The 19,478-nt window shown below is 45.1% G+C and overlaps 1 protein-coding gene across 14 annotated transcripts in view; it reads left to right on the top strand.

The window, feature by feature from the left end:
• ENOX1 (ecto-NOX disulfide-thiol exchanger 1) overlaps positions 1 to 19,478 on the top strand; it is a 603,118-nt gene that overhangs the window by 356,882 nt on the left and 226,758 nt on the right. Inside the window, exon 1 of one of the 14 annotated variants that reach the window (XM_070048763.1) lies at positions 5,520 to 6,208. The exons of 11 other annotated variants lie outside the window; for them this stretch is intronic. In XM_070048763.1, the coding sequence (XP_069904864.1) occupies positions 6,151 to 6,208 (58 nt within the window). In that variant the 5' untranslated portion in view covers positions 5,520 to 6,150. Of the gene's footprint in view, positions 1 to 5,519; positions 6,209 to 19,478 lie in introns of those variants that run through there. 2 more of the 14 variants (XM_051850651.2, XM_051850649.2) reach the window with 2 other exon arrangements.

Below are 19,478 nucleotides of genomic sequence, written 5' to 3'. Positions count from 1 at the left end.
TGTTTTGGATAGTTCAGAAACACTTGGTAAAAGATACACAAAAGAAGTAAGCAAACAAATGAAAGATAACACCAAGAAAATCAAGAAGTTGAAAAAATAGTGTACTGTTACCCAGTAGTAGTAGTAGTAGTAGTAGTCAATAGTACACTATTGACATGGCTCAATAGTAAACACAGTTGCATGGTGATCATGATATCAACACAGACTATTGGCGCCGCGGCTCACTAGGCTAATCCTCCGCCTTGCGGCGCCGGCACACCGGGTTCTAGTCCCGGTCGGGGCACCGGATTCTGTCCTGGTTGCCCCTCTTCCAGGCCAGCTCTCTGCTGTGGCCAGGGAGTGCAGTGGAGGATGGCCCAAGTGCTTGGGCCCTGCACCCCATGGGAGACCAGGAGAAGCACCTGGCTCCTGCCTTCAGATCAGCGCGGTGCGCCGGGCGCTGGCCGCAGCGCGCTGGCCGCGGCGGCCATTGGAGGGTGAGCCAACGGCAAAGGAAGACCTTTCTCTCTGCTGTCTCTCTCTCTCTCTCTCACTGTCCACTCTGCCTGTCAAAAAAAAAAAAAAAAAAAAAAAAAAAAACAAAAAAAAAAACACACACAGAATATTGACTGGACTCCAAATTTCTGTTTAATCCACTGGAAAGATGGGGAAGAGAGCCAGTGTGAGGTGGCAGCAGTATAAGAGCACTACATTTTCCTCGTTTTACATAGCAGGAACACACTAGATAATCTCTAAAAATGCTAACATAAGATATATCAGCATATACACAGGACTTAAGTGTAGGGAAGCAGATAGCAGAGTCACAAGCCACATTCTCTTGTGGTCAGATTCAACCTCCCGCGTTGGGCTGGGTTACAGTGAGTCTCCCTGGGCTGGCAAGGCCACACATTAACCAAGCTGAGAACAATTGGCTGGGGCAGAAGTCCCACCTGCACAGGAGGTTCAGTAACTCTGGCAAATAAGTCTCTTTCCTAGTAGAAGAGGAGAAAGGGGGGCTTCTCTGAGGAGCAGAGAGGTAGGGTGACCAGGGCCAGGGTAGCCATTGCTGTTTTTTAGCTTTATGCCGTTTTAAGCTGTGAACATATAATACTTTGATAAATATTCAATTGGCTTAAAGAGTTACTGTGCTCAGAAATAGAGGTTTAAAAAGCAAAGTCACAGTTCCCTCCCCATGCAAACAGAAGCAGGAACAGGGAAGGGAGATGTTGATGGTAGATATTCTTCATGTCTTTCAGAACTCATTCATTTATCCCATGTCTGATAACAAAATAGAGAACTCTGACCCCTCTATCAGCCTGACTCCAGGCAACATTTCCCGCCATCTCCTCCGGGCCCCATATTCTGTGTCTGTGCTGTGCATGGTTACTTAATGTTCTCTTTTCAGCTTCTGATTGGTCTTCACCTGGCCAGGTGACCTGGCCTCTGATTCCTCTTCACCTTCCTTGCACTCGAGTATATGTGTACACACACACACACACACACACACATACACACGCCCAAATCCCCTGTGCCGCCTCCATCTTCTGCATATTTCTCTCCCTGTTTACAAAGGAGCTCAACTGCTTGTCCAAGGCAAACCCAAGGGCTGTGGAGCCGAGTGGTCTCCCCTTTCTTCCCAGTCCTGTCGTCCTGCCCTGGGCAGCACTCCACAGGTACTACCTGGGATCACGGTTGGGTTTCAGTTTCCCTGGCTTTGTTCAAGGTGAGGAAGATGATGGGGACAGGAGCCCTGCTGCCCTGGTGTTAGTTCCCCCTCGGGTGCCTGGCAGAGTGCTGCCATATTCCAGGCACTGCCTCCGATCTTCATGGGAGGAAGATGCTGATCGTCCATTAAGTGAGAAATCCCTTTAGTACTGTGGTCCAGGGCTACACGTCTGCATCTGAGTGAGTCATTCCTGGAGAGAAATCCCTGGGTTTACTTCTGAGGAAGCTGATGTGCTGTCCTGCTAAGGGAGCAGAGCCCAGTTGCCTGCATTATGTGCTTGTGCTGTCCTCATGGAGAACATGGAAAATGTAGCAGCTAAAAGGCTGAAGTTTTCTTTGGACTCTGCAGGGGTTCCAGGAAGCCTGCACTGAGGACCATGTTGCAGGCAGGATGTCTCTTCGGCTTCAGGGCAACAGCACAGCCTACTTTTATTTGGCAAGATAAAAGAAACCCTCACCAAGGCCAGAACACTGGTATCAGTGTTCCACAAATCCTCAGTGGTGTAGCAAGGCCGCCTCAGGAGGACTGGGATTGATAGCTTCTCACACCTACTTTAGGTGCCTTTTGACTTAATCAGGCTTTGTACTACAGGCCCCAAATCTCTTTATAACCACTCAGCTGATCATCTTGCACATTAGAACAGGATTCATCTAATACATCTGTTACGGGAGTAACAGAACACCCAGCAATATTGTGGCACATGCCAACAGTGCCGTTCCCCGAAGTTTTTGCAAAGTGCCAGGTGGATCTGTGTGTCCTGGCATGGTGAGGCCTTTAACTTGTGTTGCTAATGGAAAAAAGTGAGTGTGCAGTATGATGACCTCCTCCACACTTTGGCTGGGACGCCCACCTTCTCAATGAGGCCTGCCTGGCCATGCATCTGTAACTGCCAACATCCCTTAATCCCAGGCGTTTTCTCCATCATTGTTGATCCTTACCTGACATGCTATGGAATTTACTTGTTTGTGATCCATCTCCCCTACTGGAACCTAAATTGCATGGGGGATTTTCATCTATTTTATCTGCTACTTTCCCCCAGGTGCCTTAGAATAACAAAATAGATGAATTTGTATGAAAAAAAAAAAAAAACTTGACTATTTGCATAGAACAGTTCTGGAAGGCCTCACAGACCTGCCCTCATTATCTCTGACCAGTAAACCAGGGCCCTGGGGGCATGTCAGAGGAAGACTAGCTTTTTGTTGTGTGCATTTTGCCACAGACGTGCACTACTTGCTTTTCATTAAAGCATTCATTTATTAGGGAATTGCGCTTAAAGGGAGTTGTGAATGGCTACAGTGAAACCTCGGTGATTGTGTGAGCTCCACTTGTGTTTTCCTGAGCCTGAGATAATGAATTCCGTTCTGAGTTTCCCTTCTTTCTAGAAGTCAGTTGTACATGGGCCAGTGTTCAAAACCATAAACACTGCTCTTCATGAAGCCTTTACTCCCAAACACTTTTCCTTTAGAGCAGTGCCGTCTCTACTTATGTGGCAGTGGGGAAAGGTGGATTTTTAGGCCAGGTACATTTACACCTTCTAATTTTCAGCCAAGTGACTGGGGCTGGTTTACTACACCACCCCAGGTCCCCATTCCCTTACCTGTAAAATTTGAATAAATTTTCCTGTGAGCTAAGGCTGTTCTTCAAGCAAAACAAGATCAAATGTGTACTCGTATTTTCAGTGCCTAGCAGTTTCTGGCTAAAGGCAGGGATTAATAAATAAAATGGAATGGAATGGAGTGGAGTGGAGTGGAGTGGAGACTCCTCATGATCTCTTTATCACTCACTGCATGGTCACCAGGAAGTTTCTTAGAAATGCAGTGTCCTGACCTACAGCTGACCTAATGGATGAGAATCGATATTTAACAAAATACACTGGTGACTCCTGTGCCCATTAGTTTTGAGAAGTCCTGCTTGCGTGTTTCTTACAGCACTGTTTCAGCCAGGCTTGTATTCATTGTGTTGTTCATTTTCTGTGTCTTATGATGTTTTAACATCTTGAGGCCTCGCAGGCTTGGGGAGGGACCAGCCTTCCCAGGCTTAGCTGATTCCTGGAGAAAGCAGACACCTTGCCCTTGAGCTCACTTGGGGATGCAAACTCACCAACCCAGAATCCTGACCCTCAGCCCCATCTTTGTATCAGATCTTTGCGGTCTGGAACATAATCTGCTGGCCCCACATCTTCCCTGGCCAGGTCCTGGCCCAATCAGAAGCCTCCATGATTGGAAATCGTGCAAAATAGCCAGTCGTCCCCAGCCTGTTCTTTCCCATGGAGACCACAGTGAAGGCCCTTGCCTGCGTTTTCCCTTCACTCCCTCTGCCTTCTAACCAGCCTTGGTGCCTTCCCGTTGGCCCTGCAAGGCTGAAAGTGTCCCCTCCTCCTGAGACCTGGGACACATCCCCCTCCAATGGCAGTCACCTGCTGAGCAATTGGCCTCACCAAGTGTGAATCAAAGCAGATTCCAGGGACAACTTCAAGTAAGTGTCATCCTCGGCAGAGTCCTCCCTGCAGCCCCCCCACCCACCCCCCACCCACCCCCCGGCAAATCTCCGGTTCCTTTGGAGAAGCACAAGGGTGCCCAGCATAGTCAGGGGCCGCCGGGTGTGCACCCCACAGGCCCAAACCCCGCAGAATGCTCAGCCACCTCAGAGGCCTGCACTTCCTTTTTAAATAAAGGCGATCAAGGATAACCACGCAGAAGGTTCTAAGTCTGCATCACGTAGCATGACTGTGTTCAATGGCAATAATACTCCTTACGCACAAGCTTTGGACACTTCAGAAACTGCTATTGTACATGGTCAAGACCCCCAAGATAATGGAACCATTAGAACTGAAATACAAAAACTTAGTTACAGTATTCTATGATGTCGGGAAAACAGATACAACCACCAACACCATTCGTTTCTTCCCATGGTTTCTTCATACAGAATAGACACTTAAGATACAGGAGCAGCTCTCCGGTGGCCACATTTGCATTTGACTCTTGTCTCTTCTGTTTGGAAAAAATTCTGATATATGGAAGTAAGCTAACTGCCACTGAGGTTAGTGTAAGCAAATATTAAAAGAACATAAAATGGACTTTTCTCTCTGACTCCAAGGAAAATTCAATAAGGAATATCTGTTTCAGAAATGTTTGGTGTTTGTTAGATAAGGTGCTGAGAACAGAAGATACCAATTTTACAGTGAGTTTCCCCTGACAAAAGTTCTTCTGGGGTGCTGTGGCATAGCGGGTAAAGCAGCCACCTGCAGCTCCAGCATCCCATATGGGTGATGATTTGTGGCCCAGCTGCTCCGCTCCCATCCAGCTCCCTGCTAATGGCCTGGGAAAAGCAATAGAAGATGGCCCAAGGACTTGGGCTTATGCCACCCACATGGGAGACCTGGCTGAAACTCCTGGCTCCTGGCAATTGTGGTCATTTGAATGGAATATTTCTGCCTCTCCATCTCCAGCTCTGACTTCAAAATAAATCTTTTTTTAAAAAAATGTTATCTTAGATAACTTTTAACTGCCAGCATGAAGCCTGGCAGTTAAAACACCTGTGTCCCATATCAGTGTTCCTGGGTTCAGTTCCTGGTTCTGGCTCTTGACTCCAGCTTCCCACCAGTGGAGACCCTGGGAGACAACAGTGATGACTCAAGTAATTAGGTTTTTGTCACCCATATGGAAGACCTAGATTATATTCTCCCTGCCTTGGTCTGGCCCAAACCATTGAGGGCATTTAAGGAGTGAACCATTGGATAGGAGCTCTCTTCATCTCTCTGTCTGTCTCCATCTCTCTCTCTCTCCCTACCTCTAAAATAAAATTTTTTATATCTTAAGAAATTATTATAATTTCATAGGAAATTAAAACGTAATTAGCCTCTTGATTAGAAATGTTAGAAGAAGGAGGAAATTTTCATTTGCTGACCTTCTGATTTGTCCTCACTCATGTGCTACGACCATGAAAAGAAGCTTGGACTGCAGATATGTGAATTTGGCCCTCCATAGCTGGCCCCATCCGACACAGCCCCTATCTAAAATTTGACTCATGGCCTGCATGAATGGCAGTGTCCCCTGAAGCCGTAGGCTTCTTTCTAATAGGTGTTTTTGTTTGATCACTTTTTGACCCTTTTCCAAGAAGCCTCATTTCCCCAAGGGAGTCTGGCACTGGAAAAGCGTGTTTGCATCTGTTTAGGGAAATGTGCCTGAAATAATGGCTTATTGGGACCTGAGAACAGAATGGAATGGACCGGATTGATAAGCCAGTTTGAGCAGGCAGAGAGCAAGCCGGGGCCTCCTGTAGCCCTTATAAAAGGGACTGTGCAGCAGAGCAGATCGCAGAGACCTGATCTGGCAGGCCCCATCGTCACTCAGCAAACGCCTGGGTAAAGCCCCGTGCAAAATTCTGCCTCTGACAAATGCCTGCAGGCATGGTATCTCATCTCAGGTTTCACTTACACTTCTAAGATGGTGCGCATTTCTCGGTTCAGCCCTGCAGATACCAATGTGGAGATCGCTCTCCAAGGTACGTCACCTGTTTTGAACTCAGCCTGTCCTTTCGATGACTGCAGAGTGCTTGCTCGTGCTGGTGCTGCCTGTCTGAGCCATCGGGCGGTCTGGGTTGCCAGGATAGTAGGCAGCTGTGCTGACACATGGGGTCACCCAAAGAGAGGGCTTGACACCGCTTCTTCCTCACCACCTGCCCTGAAAATGAACCAGAAGTCAAAACTAAGGAGCTGACATCTCATTTAGAGAAATGAGACGTGGCCCCCGAAAAAGGGGGGAGGGTGCAGAATATTGCCACCGCATGACTCTCGTGTGCTGTTCTATTGCCTTTTGCTTTTCCTTTTTTTCCTCTTCACTTTTCAGCCAGTAAAATATAGTTCATTGGTTTGTAACCATAGCCTGAAGACTAGTAACGTTGAAATGACAAGAAGGCTCGTAAAATTTAAAAAAAAAACCTGAAGTTGGATTAATTCCTATTTTCATTTTTCTCTGCTGTTTTGTTTGAAAGAAAAAATGAAGGCATTGACCGTATTTAAGTGAGCGTGGTTGAGTATAAACAGGGTCCTGTTTAGGTACAGTGGTAATGAGAGTTTACCTTGTTTTTTCTAATTTAAATCTATCTTTGCACAATTAGCAAATTATTAAATGACCTTTCCTTCAAACTCCACAAGCAATTGCCTGTTCCCACTAATAAGAGAACATGTTTTACAAGGTTCGTGTTGATTAATTGACAAATGCTGATAAAATCAAAGCAGTGCTAAAATGCAGTGCGCCACGTGCAGCATAAATTACATTTGTTCAATAGTGTTTCAAGTGGCTTTACATTTATGGTTTACCTTTCAATAAATAAAGCTGTCTTAATTGAAACATCCATTGTGGGGATTTACCTCTGAAGATGACTGCCAGGAACCACAGCTAGGAGTAGAAATTCCTGTATCTGTGGATACTTTTCTCCCCAATTAAAAGCATTGATTGTTGCGAACATTTTGTAGACAAATGCTTCATATTTCGCCGGGAAGGAACACAACTGCATTTTAATACAGTACTACTGTTCCCTGCATTTCTATTAGCTTCAACTATTAAAAAAATAAAGTTACAGTTTCTGAGCTGCAGGCCTCACCCTGTGTGTACTGAGAGCCTGGCATTCCTAGCCCACTGCCACCCAGCGGTCAACAGCCGCTGGGATGGGCTCCAGTAGAGGACCTAGAGCTGGTGGTGCTGTGCTTCTGTGTCTCTCACAATCAGAGAGGCTTGGCCAGAACCCAGATTCCTGCTTTAATGCAGGAATGAGTTGCTGTCTAGGAAGACCTCTTATACCCTGGGCCAAACCCAGAGGGCCAGAGGTTCTCAGTGGAAGGAGAATGAAGTGGGTTGGGGTGGATAGGAGTATGGGTTGGGAACAGACTGTCTGTCCTACCAGGTTCACACCTTCTGTTGATGAGGCCATTCCCCATGAGGGACTTCTACCTGCTCTCCAGTGCCTCAAGAGCACCATGGTATGTAGGTATAGGGGCCCAACCAAGCTGACAGCTTTGTTTGGACAGTTAAAGATAACCTGCTTCATCTACACTCTTGGGAAATCAGAGACATTGATGTGCTTTGATAAATGAAGTCATTTCAGTTCAAGTATTCATTGGTAGTGCCTGCTGTATGGCAGGCTCTCTGCTGAGCCCTGGGGGTACACATATTAGCCAAGCACTGTCTCCATCCTCAAGTAGCTTATACCTTCCAATCTCATGTCTTAGTAATTGTAATTTGTTATTTGAAAGACAGCTTTACACAACCTGCCATTTTGGAGGGATCTTTCATTGAACACCCAACAGGATTCTGGACGTTTGGTAAACATTTTGCATGTTTTCTTTCTTGAGTGTTTGTCAGAAGCCCTAATATTTTCCTGACCCTCTCAGGCAAGTCTCATTTCCACGTTTCTGTGTAAGCTGCTCCAGTTGCTGTTCACCCATGAGTTGTTAATATTTGAGGTTGTTTCAACTGCTGGACCGGGAATGACATTGGAGTTTGACTAGTGGGACTAAACAGAGACTTGAAACTCTGGTCAAAAGGTGCATCACCCTCAGGATGGGCAAGAAGACTGTGGTGTAGGATTATGGGGCTGGGGGAGAGAGGGACTATTTAGAGTCTAAGGGAACCAAGCTGTTTTGGGAATGTATTTCACAGAAGAGGCAGATTAAACTGGCAAATCAAGACCGAAGATTGAGCAGGAGTTGGATAGGACTACTAAGTGGTAGAATGTCAGGGGGTTGACTAGAAGCTAAGGCTAGAAAGCAGATTGGTGATGAAGGTCGCCAAAAGGCAGCCGGTAAGAGCAGAGCAGAGCAGGTTAACAGGTGAGGAGTTAAAGTGTCAGCCCAGGCAGCATTGAAGCCTTCGAAGGGACAAGGAGCTGCTGGGATGAGTTCAGCCATCACAGACCCTCAGGCTTCAGGATAGAAAATGCAGGAAATGGCTGCACCGAGAACTTGGGTCACAAAATATAAACTGTGCTTCTCGTAGTCTAGGCCACAGGGCTCCCAGCAGGACCTGCAGTGAGATGGAGAGTTCTGAGTTTGGCTTGTCTTGTTTTCTCAGCCCAGAAGTTAGTGAGACAGAGTCGGGTGTGCAGTGGCCACGCACAGATATTCCACTGTACCAGGCTGGGGTTCTGAGGGGAAGGCAGATTCCAAAATGATCTGATTTATATATGGCAATATAAAATGAAATTGCCTGGGGAACTTAATGAAGGAGAAACAAACAAATAAGAAAGCCCAGGACAGACACACAAGGAGGGAGAGGATCATTTGTTTCGGGGATGTCTACAATTGTCCCAGCATTTGCATTTATTTCCTCCCTTGGTTTCTTTTCTTCTGGGATGCTGCTATGCAAGAAGAGGGGCAGAAAGGTGTGGCCTTGGGCAGTTCTAAGAGTGCATGGCTAGGTGTTAGCCCTCTTGGGGACGTTGTGCCTTTGGGGAGCATTTGGAAAGGAAGAAATGACGAGAGAAGGGTTTATGTCGGTGAAAATCTCAGTGAGAAGCCAGCGAAGCACTGTCCCCAATCTCTACCCCTATGGGAGGCTCTCTGATGTTCCTGGGGATGGCTGTCAGTGAAAATAGTTAAGAACGATTATTCTTTGTCACCTTGAGAAAAGTTCTATTGTGCTGGTTGTTGTACCTCAATACACTGAAGTTGTTAAAGACATAGTATTTTAGAAAGTGCCCCACTCCCCATGTTGGGTCAGCGAGGTGTGACTCAGAGCCCCCGCACCACGAGAGACTGGAGCACCATTCCTCACTCTGCGCTTCTCAACCATGTCCCCTGTTTTGACCCTAGGTGAGGCCTTGTCATTACAGTGGTTGTTAAAAATAGAAAATACGGTAAACCCAGAAGGACAAAAACATCTCTTTAGGACATAATATTTTTCTATAGAATCAGAAAATTGGAGTAGGGAACAGTCATGAAAAGTGTTTAATCCAAATCCTTGATTTTCACTCACAGCTGAGAAAACCATAAGCAGCTCAAGCTCCTGCAGTGAGTCCGAGGCAGAGCAAGCCCAGGGCACTCTGTCCCCTGCCTCATGGCCTTGCACTCAGGGAAGAGGTGCAGGGGACACATGGGTCTAACAAACCGTCTTGTGTATGTGGAGAGTAATAAAAGGGTTAAACCCCCAAGGTATGTCTTGTATACATTCCTGCAACAAATTGACGCTACACCTAGATGATTGAAAGCAATGAACACAGCCGGACTTAGTTGATTGGCTTTCCCTTTCTCTTAAACTCACATACACACACAGACTCATGCAATGTGTGCATTTAAAAACTACCCATCTGAACAAATGCACCTCATCTTACAAAGCGTGCAGAAGCAAAATATAACAGGTCTCTAGCTAACTTCACTCCCCTTAGGTTTTTAACTCTGGGCTCCTTAGCTCCCAGCCCTGTGAAACCCTCTTGGGGTCTCAGCCTCCGCTGCTCTCCCTAGCCATTCCCCAGCCATCTTGGCCTGAGCATTGGGAGCCTCCAGCTTCCAGCCTGCAAAGTCACCACAGCCTTTGACTAGAAGCCAGCGGAAGACAAGCGATGTCTCAGCACCCAGGGACATCCCAGAATGCCTTTCCTTCACCAGGCCCATCCAGGAGCCCTTCCTTTTCCTTCTGTGGCAGAACATAATGCAAAATATGAAGTCTGCCACATGCCTTCATCTCCACTCAAGGTAACAGTGTGATTAGATTAAAAATAATAATAGGGCCAGCGCCGCGGCTCACTAGGCTAATCCTCCCCCTGCGGCGCCGGCACCCCGGGTTCTAGTCCCGGTTGGGGCACCGGTTCTGTCCTGGTTGCTCCTCTTCCAGTCCAGCTCTCTGCTGTGGCCAGGGAAGGCAGTGGAGGATGGCCCAAGTGCTTGGGCCCTGCACCCGCATGGGAGACCAGGAGCAAGTACCTGGCTCCTGGCTTTGGATCGACGTGGTGCACCAATTGCAGCCATTTAGGGGGTGAACCAATGGAAAGGAAGACCTTTCTCTCTGTCTCTCTCTCTCTCTCACTGTCTAACTCTGCCTGTCAAAAAAATTAAATAATAATAATAACTTCTCACCCTCGTGCCCCCTTCTAACAGGTCCTGACACACAGTAAAATCCTGACAGCCTCTGTAGTTGATAACCCTTTGCAGACACTTTTAAAGGGCAGATGATCCTCGTGCAGAAGATTAACTAACTTGTGTCGAAGTGGACTGAGAAGGAATGATATTACAGCTTCATCTCAGTGCCCTGACCACATCCCTCACATACAGGCCTACAGTACTAGTCCTGATCTTTATTTTGGTTATTGAAACATTCTCGCTTTCTCTGGCTACCAAGTTACTTTAACTTCTCTCCAATTCTTGAATTAATTAATTAATTTTTAGTGAGAGAAAGCCGCCCTCCGGTGTTTACTCCCCTGGTGCCGTAGGCCAGGCTGGAGCTGGGAGCTGGGAGCTCAGTCCAGGACTCCCATGTGGGTGGAGGGACCTAAGAACTTGGTCCATCACTTGCTACCTATCAGAGGCTGCCTATCAGCAGGAAGCCAGGGCTGGCACACCCTACCTGATACTGGATGTAGGAGTCTTCATCGGAGTCTTGACCGTGAGGCCAAAGGCCAGTCTCATGTTCTTTCCTTCTTCTTAGCACATATGCTTTCTGAAACATGTGGGGTTCTTGGGAGACGGGCAGGCAAGTCTGAAAGAAGCCAAGTAGATTGTTAAGTTTTGTTGCACGTTAGACATTGAGAACTTAAAACTTTTGGATGTCCACACTTGAAAAAATCTTATTTGAAAAGCTTGCTATGTATGGGTGGAGTGGTGGTTCCTATTTGCCATGCCTCCCCTCTGCCTGGGCTAATCCTGCTCCTCCTCCGACATCCAACCCAAATGTCATCTCCCCTGGGAAGAATCTGCCCACGCCCACGCTCCCTCTCAGAAGCCTCACCCTTAATTCTGTGCTGCCAGAGCATCCCACGCCACTGATGTGAAGCGCATCTCTCCAGTTCATGGCCGTCGGGCACGGACACCCTCTGCCTCTCCCTGTGGGGCGGGCTGTGGATGCTGCCTGGTTCCTCTTGCATCTCCTGTGCCCAGCATGGTGGATGATGTGCCCTGAGAGTTTGATCCATATTTATGGGGCTGAATCAAATCCTGTGAGCACCGGCTCTTTTAATATAAGGGTTCCTGGCTATTGGAAAGTGTGTCAATTAAAAATTGTAATTTAAAAGACACAGTCTTCTGAAATTCCCAGAAGACTTAAATTTTATATATTCTGATTCCAAAGGTAAAAATGTTATATAAACCAGGCATGTATTACCAGGTATATGAGGATTTAAGTCAATTATTTGCCCCCCCAAACCATATCTTAATAGGATTTTTTTCCTTGTCATGAATTTACTTTGCTTTCTGCAAAAGACAAGTACTGGAAGCACTCTATATAAAGTTAATGTTTATAAGTCAGATTATGTATCAGAATGCACCATGGGCACTGTTTAAAGAGAACATTTTCCAAGTGAAGAATATTCATGTGGAAGAAATATTTTCTGAACTTATCAAAGAACTTGTCTTTCATACAGTAGTAGTTATTCTAGAATGATAAAAGAACCTCTGTATCCCAGGCAGAATTCTCCGGGCATCAGTTGTTAGGCTTTTCCATAATATATTTAAAACACTGAACTTATTCTTAGGGAGGGTTTTAATTGATACAACAGATATTCTTGGCTTACTAATAACTCCTCTCCCTGTCATAAAATTGGTATGTATTATGTATTATTTCTGGTTCAGTTAGTAAAAGCTTAGTTGGCGTGGGCATTTAATGACTTAAACACAAGTCTTACTTGAAGGAACCGGTGTGTTACTCTCTTGAGTTGCAAGAAGACCTGACGGTGCTGTGAATGAATGCTCACTCAGAGGCGGAATGTGGGGAAGGACACTGAGCAGAAATCTCAGCGAGATACTTGCCGTCCAGTGAGCCAGAAACTGCCGCGCGTAGAACTGAAGTTTTACATGAGTTTTTAGTTAAGTGGTTTTTTTTTTTTTCTTTTCCCAAGATTGGCCGAAGACAATGGGAGGGAGGCACTGGGGACATTGTCATTGGAGTTTATAATGAGTGAGCCAGTCCTTGAGTGTCCCTTTGCGTTCTGAATGCCGGGTCAGTGTTGCCTCTTCCATCTCCCCATGGTAGGCACAGTTGAAGCCCTTTTAATAATGCATTCCCAGAGTTGACAACTCATATTCTTGGCTCTGGAACTACATATTTAACACCCTCTGAGCATACGCCAGGCGGAAAGCCCAGTGCTTTTAGACGGAGGCTCTGCTGTGCATAAATAAAACACTGGAGTGTTGACCTTTCTCAGTAAACAACACGAGAAATGTTGAGTACCTTTAACATTCAAATGCAGCTTTTCAAATGGGCTCTCATTTTCCTGAACAGCTGAGACCTGCCTGCACTAATACCGGGCTAATCTGAGGGCTTGTGACGAGCTTGGGAAGCAGTCAGACTTGGTTCATCTGTGCTTGCTTTAGCTCATGTGCAGAGGCTCTGGGCCCTGTTCTGTTCCATCCACCCCCCCTCCAACACTGGCGTGTTAATTTCCCAGGAGATCCTTCTCGTGTTTGAGCATCTGTATTGCGAGCATCCCATTTGGACCCACATATATGCCTCCACCCAATTTTAATGAAGTAGTAAAGCTGATCTTTATTTATTAGAATTTGATTTCAAGCATAGATAGCCCTCCTCCTACCTCCACCTTCAAAAAAATGTTTTTATTGGCTGTGTCTTTTCTCGCTCCTAAAGTACATCTCAGGAGGAAACCCCCACCTCATTGTGAGATATGATCCAGCTTTCGGTACCCATCTGTGGGATCACAACATGCAGACCCAAGCAGCTGAGTGCAGATGGCATTTACCCAAAGGTGACTGTTACTAGCAGACCTGCAGTATTGCCTGGGGGCAGGTAGGTTCTGGGACTGGACGTGGCCTCCAGGTGGGAGAGCTACATCTGACCTCTTCCCCTGGATTAAAAATTAAAATCAGTTAAGAAGCAGGGCTGCTCACTTCTAGCCTAGAGCATCTGGTAGTCTCAGGTCAGTGCGCGTGTTTGAAGGGAGTGGTGTGTCTTTGCTTCACTTGTCCTGCCCTTTGTTGGACTTTTGTCTGTCTATTCTGTTCGGGCCACTAAGAGAACCATGCTACCTGTAATAATCAAAGCTGAGAGACTGAGAAAACCGTATGGCTTTGACAAGAAATGACGTGTGTGAATTCAACTCTGCAATGTCATTCTCAAACAGTTCCCTTAGTTAATAGGGGATTCTGTTTTGTTCATAGTTGTTAGGGGGAAATTGCAAATAATATAGTAAAAATAACTTTTCTGGGTAGAATTTAGTTAACAACCTTTGATTAACATGGAATAACTCCAATTTCTTTAAGCCTACCTTTCTGCGTTCAGTACTGTGTACTGCTGAGTTCCCATCTAAGCATCTGAAATATCAGCATCAATAATAGCGCTGTTCTTGAGTCTCCCCTGACTGGCATTTTCGAACAGTAGTAGTTATTTTGTGGAGTGGCCTTGATTTTGGTTTGTCTAGTGTTCTCTCATGATTAAACTGAGGTGATACAATTTTGGCCAGAATACCACAGAGGAGATAGAACTTTCTCAGGCTATCCCATCAGAGGGGACATCATGCCAATGTCTCCTACTAATGCTTTTAACATGTGTTGGATAACATCGTTTGAAGCAGTATTTTCACCTTAGCCAATTCACATCATTAATTGGAACACAGTATCCACCTATCATTCTGATGATTGAGGTTTATGTTTACTATTTTAATAAAAGTATGCTTTTATAAATATTATATGCATTTTCACCAGGATGAAATAATAGTGCAGTCATTTCTACTGTAATTAACCCTTTTACAGAATTCCATACATCTAAGATTGCTCTGATGTTAGTTTCCTAATAGATAAATTACAGTTTTCTTGAGATTCAGATGAGATGATTTATGTGCCAGTGGTATCAGTCAACAGGCGCTTGGCAAATTTTAAGTAAATTCTGCGGCCGGCGCCGCAGCTCACTAGGCTAATCCTCTGCCTTGCGGCGCCAGCACACCGGGTTCTAGTCCCGGTCGGGGTGCCGGATTCTGTCCCGGTTGCCCCTCTTCCAGGCCAGCCCTCTGCTGTGGCCAGGGAGTGCACTGGAGGATGGCCCAAGTCCTTGGGCTCTGCACCCCATGGGAGACCAGGAAAAGCACCTGGCTCCTGCCATCGGATCAGCGCGGTGCGCCGGCCACAGTGTGCCAGCTGCAGCAGCCATTGGAGGGTGAACCAACGGCAAAGGAAGACCTTTCTCTCTGTCTCTCTCTCACTGTCCACTCTGCCTGTTCAAAAAAAAAAAAAGTCTGATTTTAGTCATTTTTGTGTTAAAAACACTTATATTCAATCTCAGGGCAATCAGGTATCATAAGTTAGTTAAAGATTGTGGTGAGCACTGTTAGCAAATGTTTACCGTTCAAGTGTAAAAATACTTTAGTTGAGATTTTAATCATTTCTATCTTTTCAAGTTAATCACTTGTTTCTACTTTAAAAATTTGTTTTATTTATTTAAAGGCAGGGAGAAACAGAGAGAGAGAGAGATCTTCTATCCACTGGTTTACTCCCCAGATGTCCTCAGTGGCTGGGGCTGGACCAGACCAAAGCCAGGAAGAAGGCTCCACCTGGGTCTCCCACATAGTTGGAAGGGGTTGTGGGCCATCTTCATCTGCTTTCCCAGGCACATCGCAGGGAGCTGGATTGGAACTGGGGTAGCTGGGATTTGAACTGGGGATGCCAGCTTTGTAGGCAGCATCCTTAACTGCTATACCATGACACCAGCCAGATGTTTCCACTGCTTTCATTACTCTCCTGATACATACTTTGGATTTCCCATTAATTCGTCTTCTCTTTCCTTTAGTTTTGCATCTAATTTTTAGACTAGCTCATTAGATATAGACTTCTAGTCTAAGGTTTCTGCAGTCTAGATAAGGAACCAGGAACAAGGTTGAAATTGTGTTTCTGGGGTTAAACATTTATGTCTGCCTCATCATTTTAGAATATTTGTTCCTTGTTTCTCATAATTTTTTTGATGTAAGGTGCTCTTATATAACATCAAAGTTTTAAGAGCCAAAGAATTTCCTCAAGATTTAAAAAAAATTCTCTAAAAATGTTCTGTCTGCAGCTGTACAATTTTTACTCTTTCTGAAGCCATTTTCTGGATCTGTAACACTCAATAACAAACCTGTAGGCACATTGAAAGTGATGCGATGTGGCCTGTAATTTCTCACAAGAAAAAATCTGGCTCATTGGCTCATCTATTCTCTGAACACCTGTCTTTTCCTAAGTAGGTGCTAAGTACACAAGAGTGAACAAGAAACATGGAATGCCTGCCTCCATGGAATTTTAATTTGGTAGGAGAGATGGGCACCAGGAAGAGAGTAAATGGAGGAAAATATATGTTTACGAGTGCAACCAAGAGTATGAAGTCAGTAAGTTATTGGGCAGCAATAATGGATGAAATACAAAACAAGATTAATGGAGTCAGACCAGGACCTCTCAACCAATTCCCTATCTGCAAGCACTGGAGCCAGGAATATCAGAAAATCATATCCTTGTAGCCTTTAGGTTGGGAGACATGAGAGTCCATCTTGCAAACTCCCCACCAATACCATAGCACCAAGCATGGCTTCTTCCAAAATTTCTGGAAGCCATCTCTCCTTTGCTTCCTCCCCTTAATTCATACAGAAGTTATTTGTTGACTCTATAATACAGTGGATATCAAATTGGGGTGCACATCAGTATCTCCTTTGGAGCTGTTGGTAAAAATGCCTGGGCCTCACATCAAATCCACTAAGTCAAAAAGTCTTGAGGGGGTGGAGACCCCCATGTGTGTTTGTATAAACCTCCCCAGGTGATATGACCCCCGTATCTAGCAAATATTTGCAGCCATTGTGTTGCAGGCACAGGGCCCTCTTTGTGGCTACTGAGAGAAGCAAAGAGCCCCCTGGGGATGGATGTGCTCCTGGGGATCTATCTAAGGTTAGTATTGAAGCATTTGATTGCTCTATAGAAAGCTCTCATTTTTCTCCTGAACAAACTAATGTTTGAATTTTTCATTTGCCCAGGAAATCCCCCATTTTTATCCATCAAAGTCCCTAAGCAGTTATCCTAGGAATCATTTTTGGATTGTTATTTCTTGCACTATCACACTTGTCACTTTCTCCTTCTCACCTCCCCATTCCAACTGTGTGCCACGTCCTTTCTATTCTATCTCCAGAAATAGCTCTCAAATGTATTCCCTCTCTTCATCTCCATTGCCACTGCTGCATCTTGCTTGGTCTCCAATAGTTACCTCCAAGTAGGTTAAACCTCTTTGAGCTTCTGTTCTTGTAGTACTCACCCTGCACTTCACTGTAAGAATTCTCATTCTAAATTACAAATTTGAGCCTGTCACTCACAATCGAAAATACTGTATTAGGCCCCTATAGCCTGTGGGAATAAAACTCCTTAGCATGCCCCCTGCCTGTGTCTTCAGCATCATTCCCCACCATTTCACCATTGGTCTCTTAAGCTCCAGCCAAACAGAAATACTTTCTGTGACATGCCACCCACTTTTCACACCTGAGTGCTTCTGGACATGGTGTCATCAGTGCCCAAAATACCTTTCTATTGCTGTTCCCTTTTAACATTGCTCCCCATCAACTTTCATCTTTATTCATCCTTGTAGAAAGTCTGAACTCACCTTCACGGGCAGAATTCTTTGGTTCTTGCCCTGTGGTATGTCCGTTACCCGTGTTTTCATTAATTTGCACATTTACCTACATAGCTGCCAATGAATCTGTATGGGCTTCCCTTCTTTGGAATCTCTTATTTGTCTAGAATTGAAAACAGTGCTGCACAGGGTAGGAGTTAACTGAACGTTGGATGGATGGATGGGAGTCAGAATGAATGAGCCCGAAAACAGTCTTCACGACCCCTACCTTCTGGTGCTAATTCCATTCTTGGGAGTATCGCCTACTAATCTAGTTGATCTTCCACATCTGCTTCCCACTAACATGTGAAAATCACTCCACTTTATCTTTCTCCCCAGACCAACTTCAGTCATTGTTATGGGCCACCTCTAAAAGTGTATTAAGTTCTCCAGACTAAATGACCAGATCCTGTTCTCATTATACCAGATCCTTGGTATCAACTCAGATTGTGGAGAGAGGAACCTGGGAAGCATTTAACCTAGTGTCACATCATGCTGGTGCAAGCCGGCTTGTTCTGAGATTGCCTGATGTGTGCTCCCTTCAGTTACCTCCATTCTGCACAGTTTCTTCTACCCCTTCCCAGGTATCAGTTATTTTGCTTGCAGGGGGAAGACACAAAATCGGAGCTGAACTATTCTGTCGTCTTTACTCTTTGTTGTTAATGGCCTTCAAAAGCATTGCTATCTTTCCTTGATCCTCTTAATCAGATATTGTAAAACATGTTCTATGTACTATCTTTGATATTTAAAAAAATGTTTGATCACACGCCCTCTGGATTCTTCTAAGAATTGTTCCCACACTTGTATGATTATCGTTCCATTTATGTCCTTGTTTCCACTTATTATTTGTCCTTTTAGAATCAGAATTCATCAGAGAAATTGCTGTAGGGACAGTGGTTTCCATAGCAGCTCCCCTCCCCTTTTCTTCTACGCGGATTATACCTAGCCAGTTATGTCATAAAGATTTTATTTTTATGAATCATAACCTTATTAGTGCCAATACCTACGTGTTCATATTCCATTTTGTGTGAACTCTTTTCATAAGTCAGTGGCCTGGGTGGGATCAGAACTAATGTTCTCTGCCCTTACCATCCATGTCTTCGGGTTATAAAGTAAGTTTCTTCAAAGAGTCCTGTCCTCTTCCTGTCGGTATTGACTTCTCCTGCAGCGAGTCAATATTAAGGCCATTATATAATTCTTCCCTGTCATCAAAGGGTACGAATAGACAGCGGTCCTTTCCATCCTGGCTTAATTAAAGCACTGTAAATGTTCCCTCCACGATTTTATCTGAAGCTCTCTTAAAATGTATGATAACGTTGTGTATTGTGTTAGTCTCCCAGCTAATGATTTCTGGGAAGACTCTCTGTACTCTAAGAATGCACTTTATTTTCTTTATATTAAAATGATCCCTTTTATGCCCTGAGGAGTCAACCCTACTTTGAGCATTTCTTGAGTTGGTGAGTAAATGCATGATTATATTGTCAAGACTTTGCTAATCTTGTCGGTCAGTCTTTTATGAAGAAGCTCACTTTAGTTTTTTGCTTGATATTCCAGCATCTTTATGCAGGAAAACATTGCACTTAAGTAAGCACAAATTTCAATCCCTTGACATTTTCCCTAACATTTTAGAGAATCAAACCCCCATTGCCATTGTATGTATATAGAGCCCGGTGTCATCTAAATACCTTACCACAAGGGTGGCAGCTCTGAGCTTTCAGCCATGCCTGGTGTTCCCGACTTCACACTGGTGGGTTTCCCGTGGCCTGCCGGAGCCGCCCACCCACCTTCCCCTGTCTTTCCTGAGGGCTGTTTTTATCCTTTGAGACTCCGCCCACACATGTATGTGGTGTTTCCCTGAAACCCCAGATGGAAAAACCCTCTTTCCCCTCTGTTCATCACACACTTTCACAAGAAAGCTTTTCCTTTATTATTTGGCTGACTTCCTGTGTCCTGTGGAGACACACCATCCTATCAGCAGACGTACAGATATTTTTTAACCA

Source organism: Oryctolagus cuniculus, chromosome 9, assembly GCF_964237555.1.
Source record: "Oryctolagus cuniculus chromosome 9, mOryCun1.1, whole genome shotgun sequence".
NCBI lineage: Eukaryota > Metazoa > Chordata > Mammalia > Lagomorpha > Leporidae > Oryctolagus > Oryctolagus cuniculus.
The sequence above is the reverse complement of the archived record's forward strand: the minus strand, read 5'-3'. Positions and strand labels throughout refer to the sequence as shown.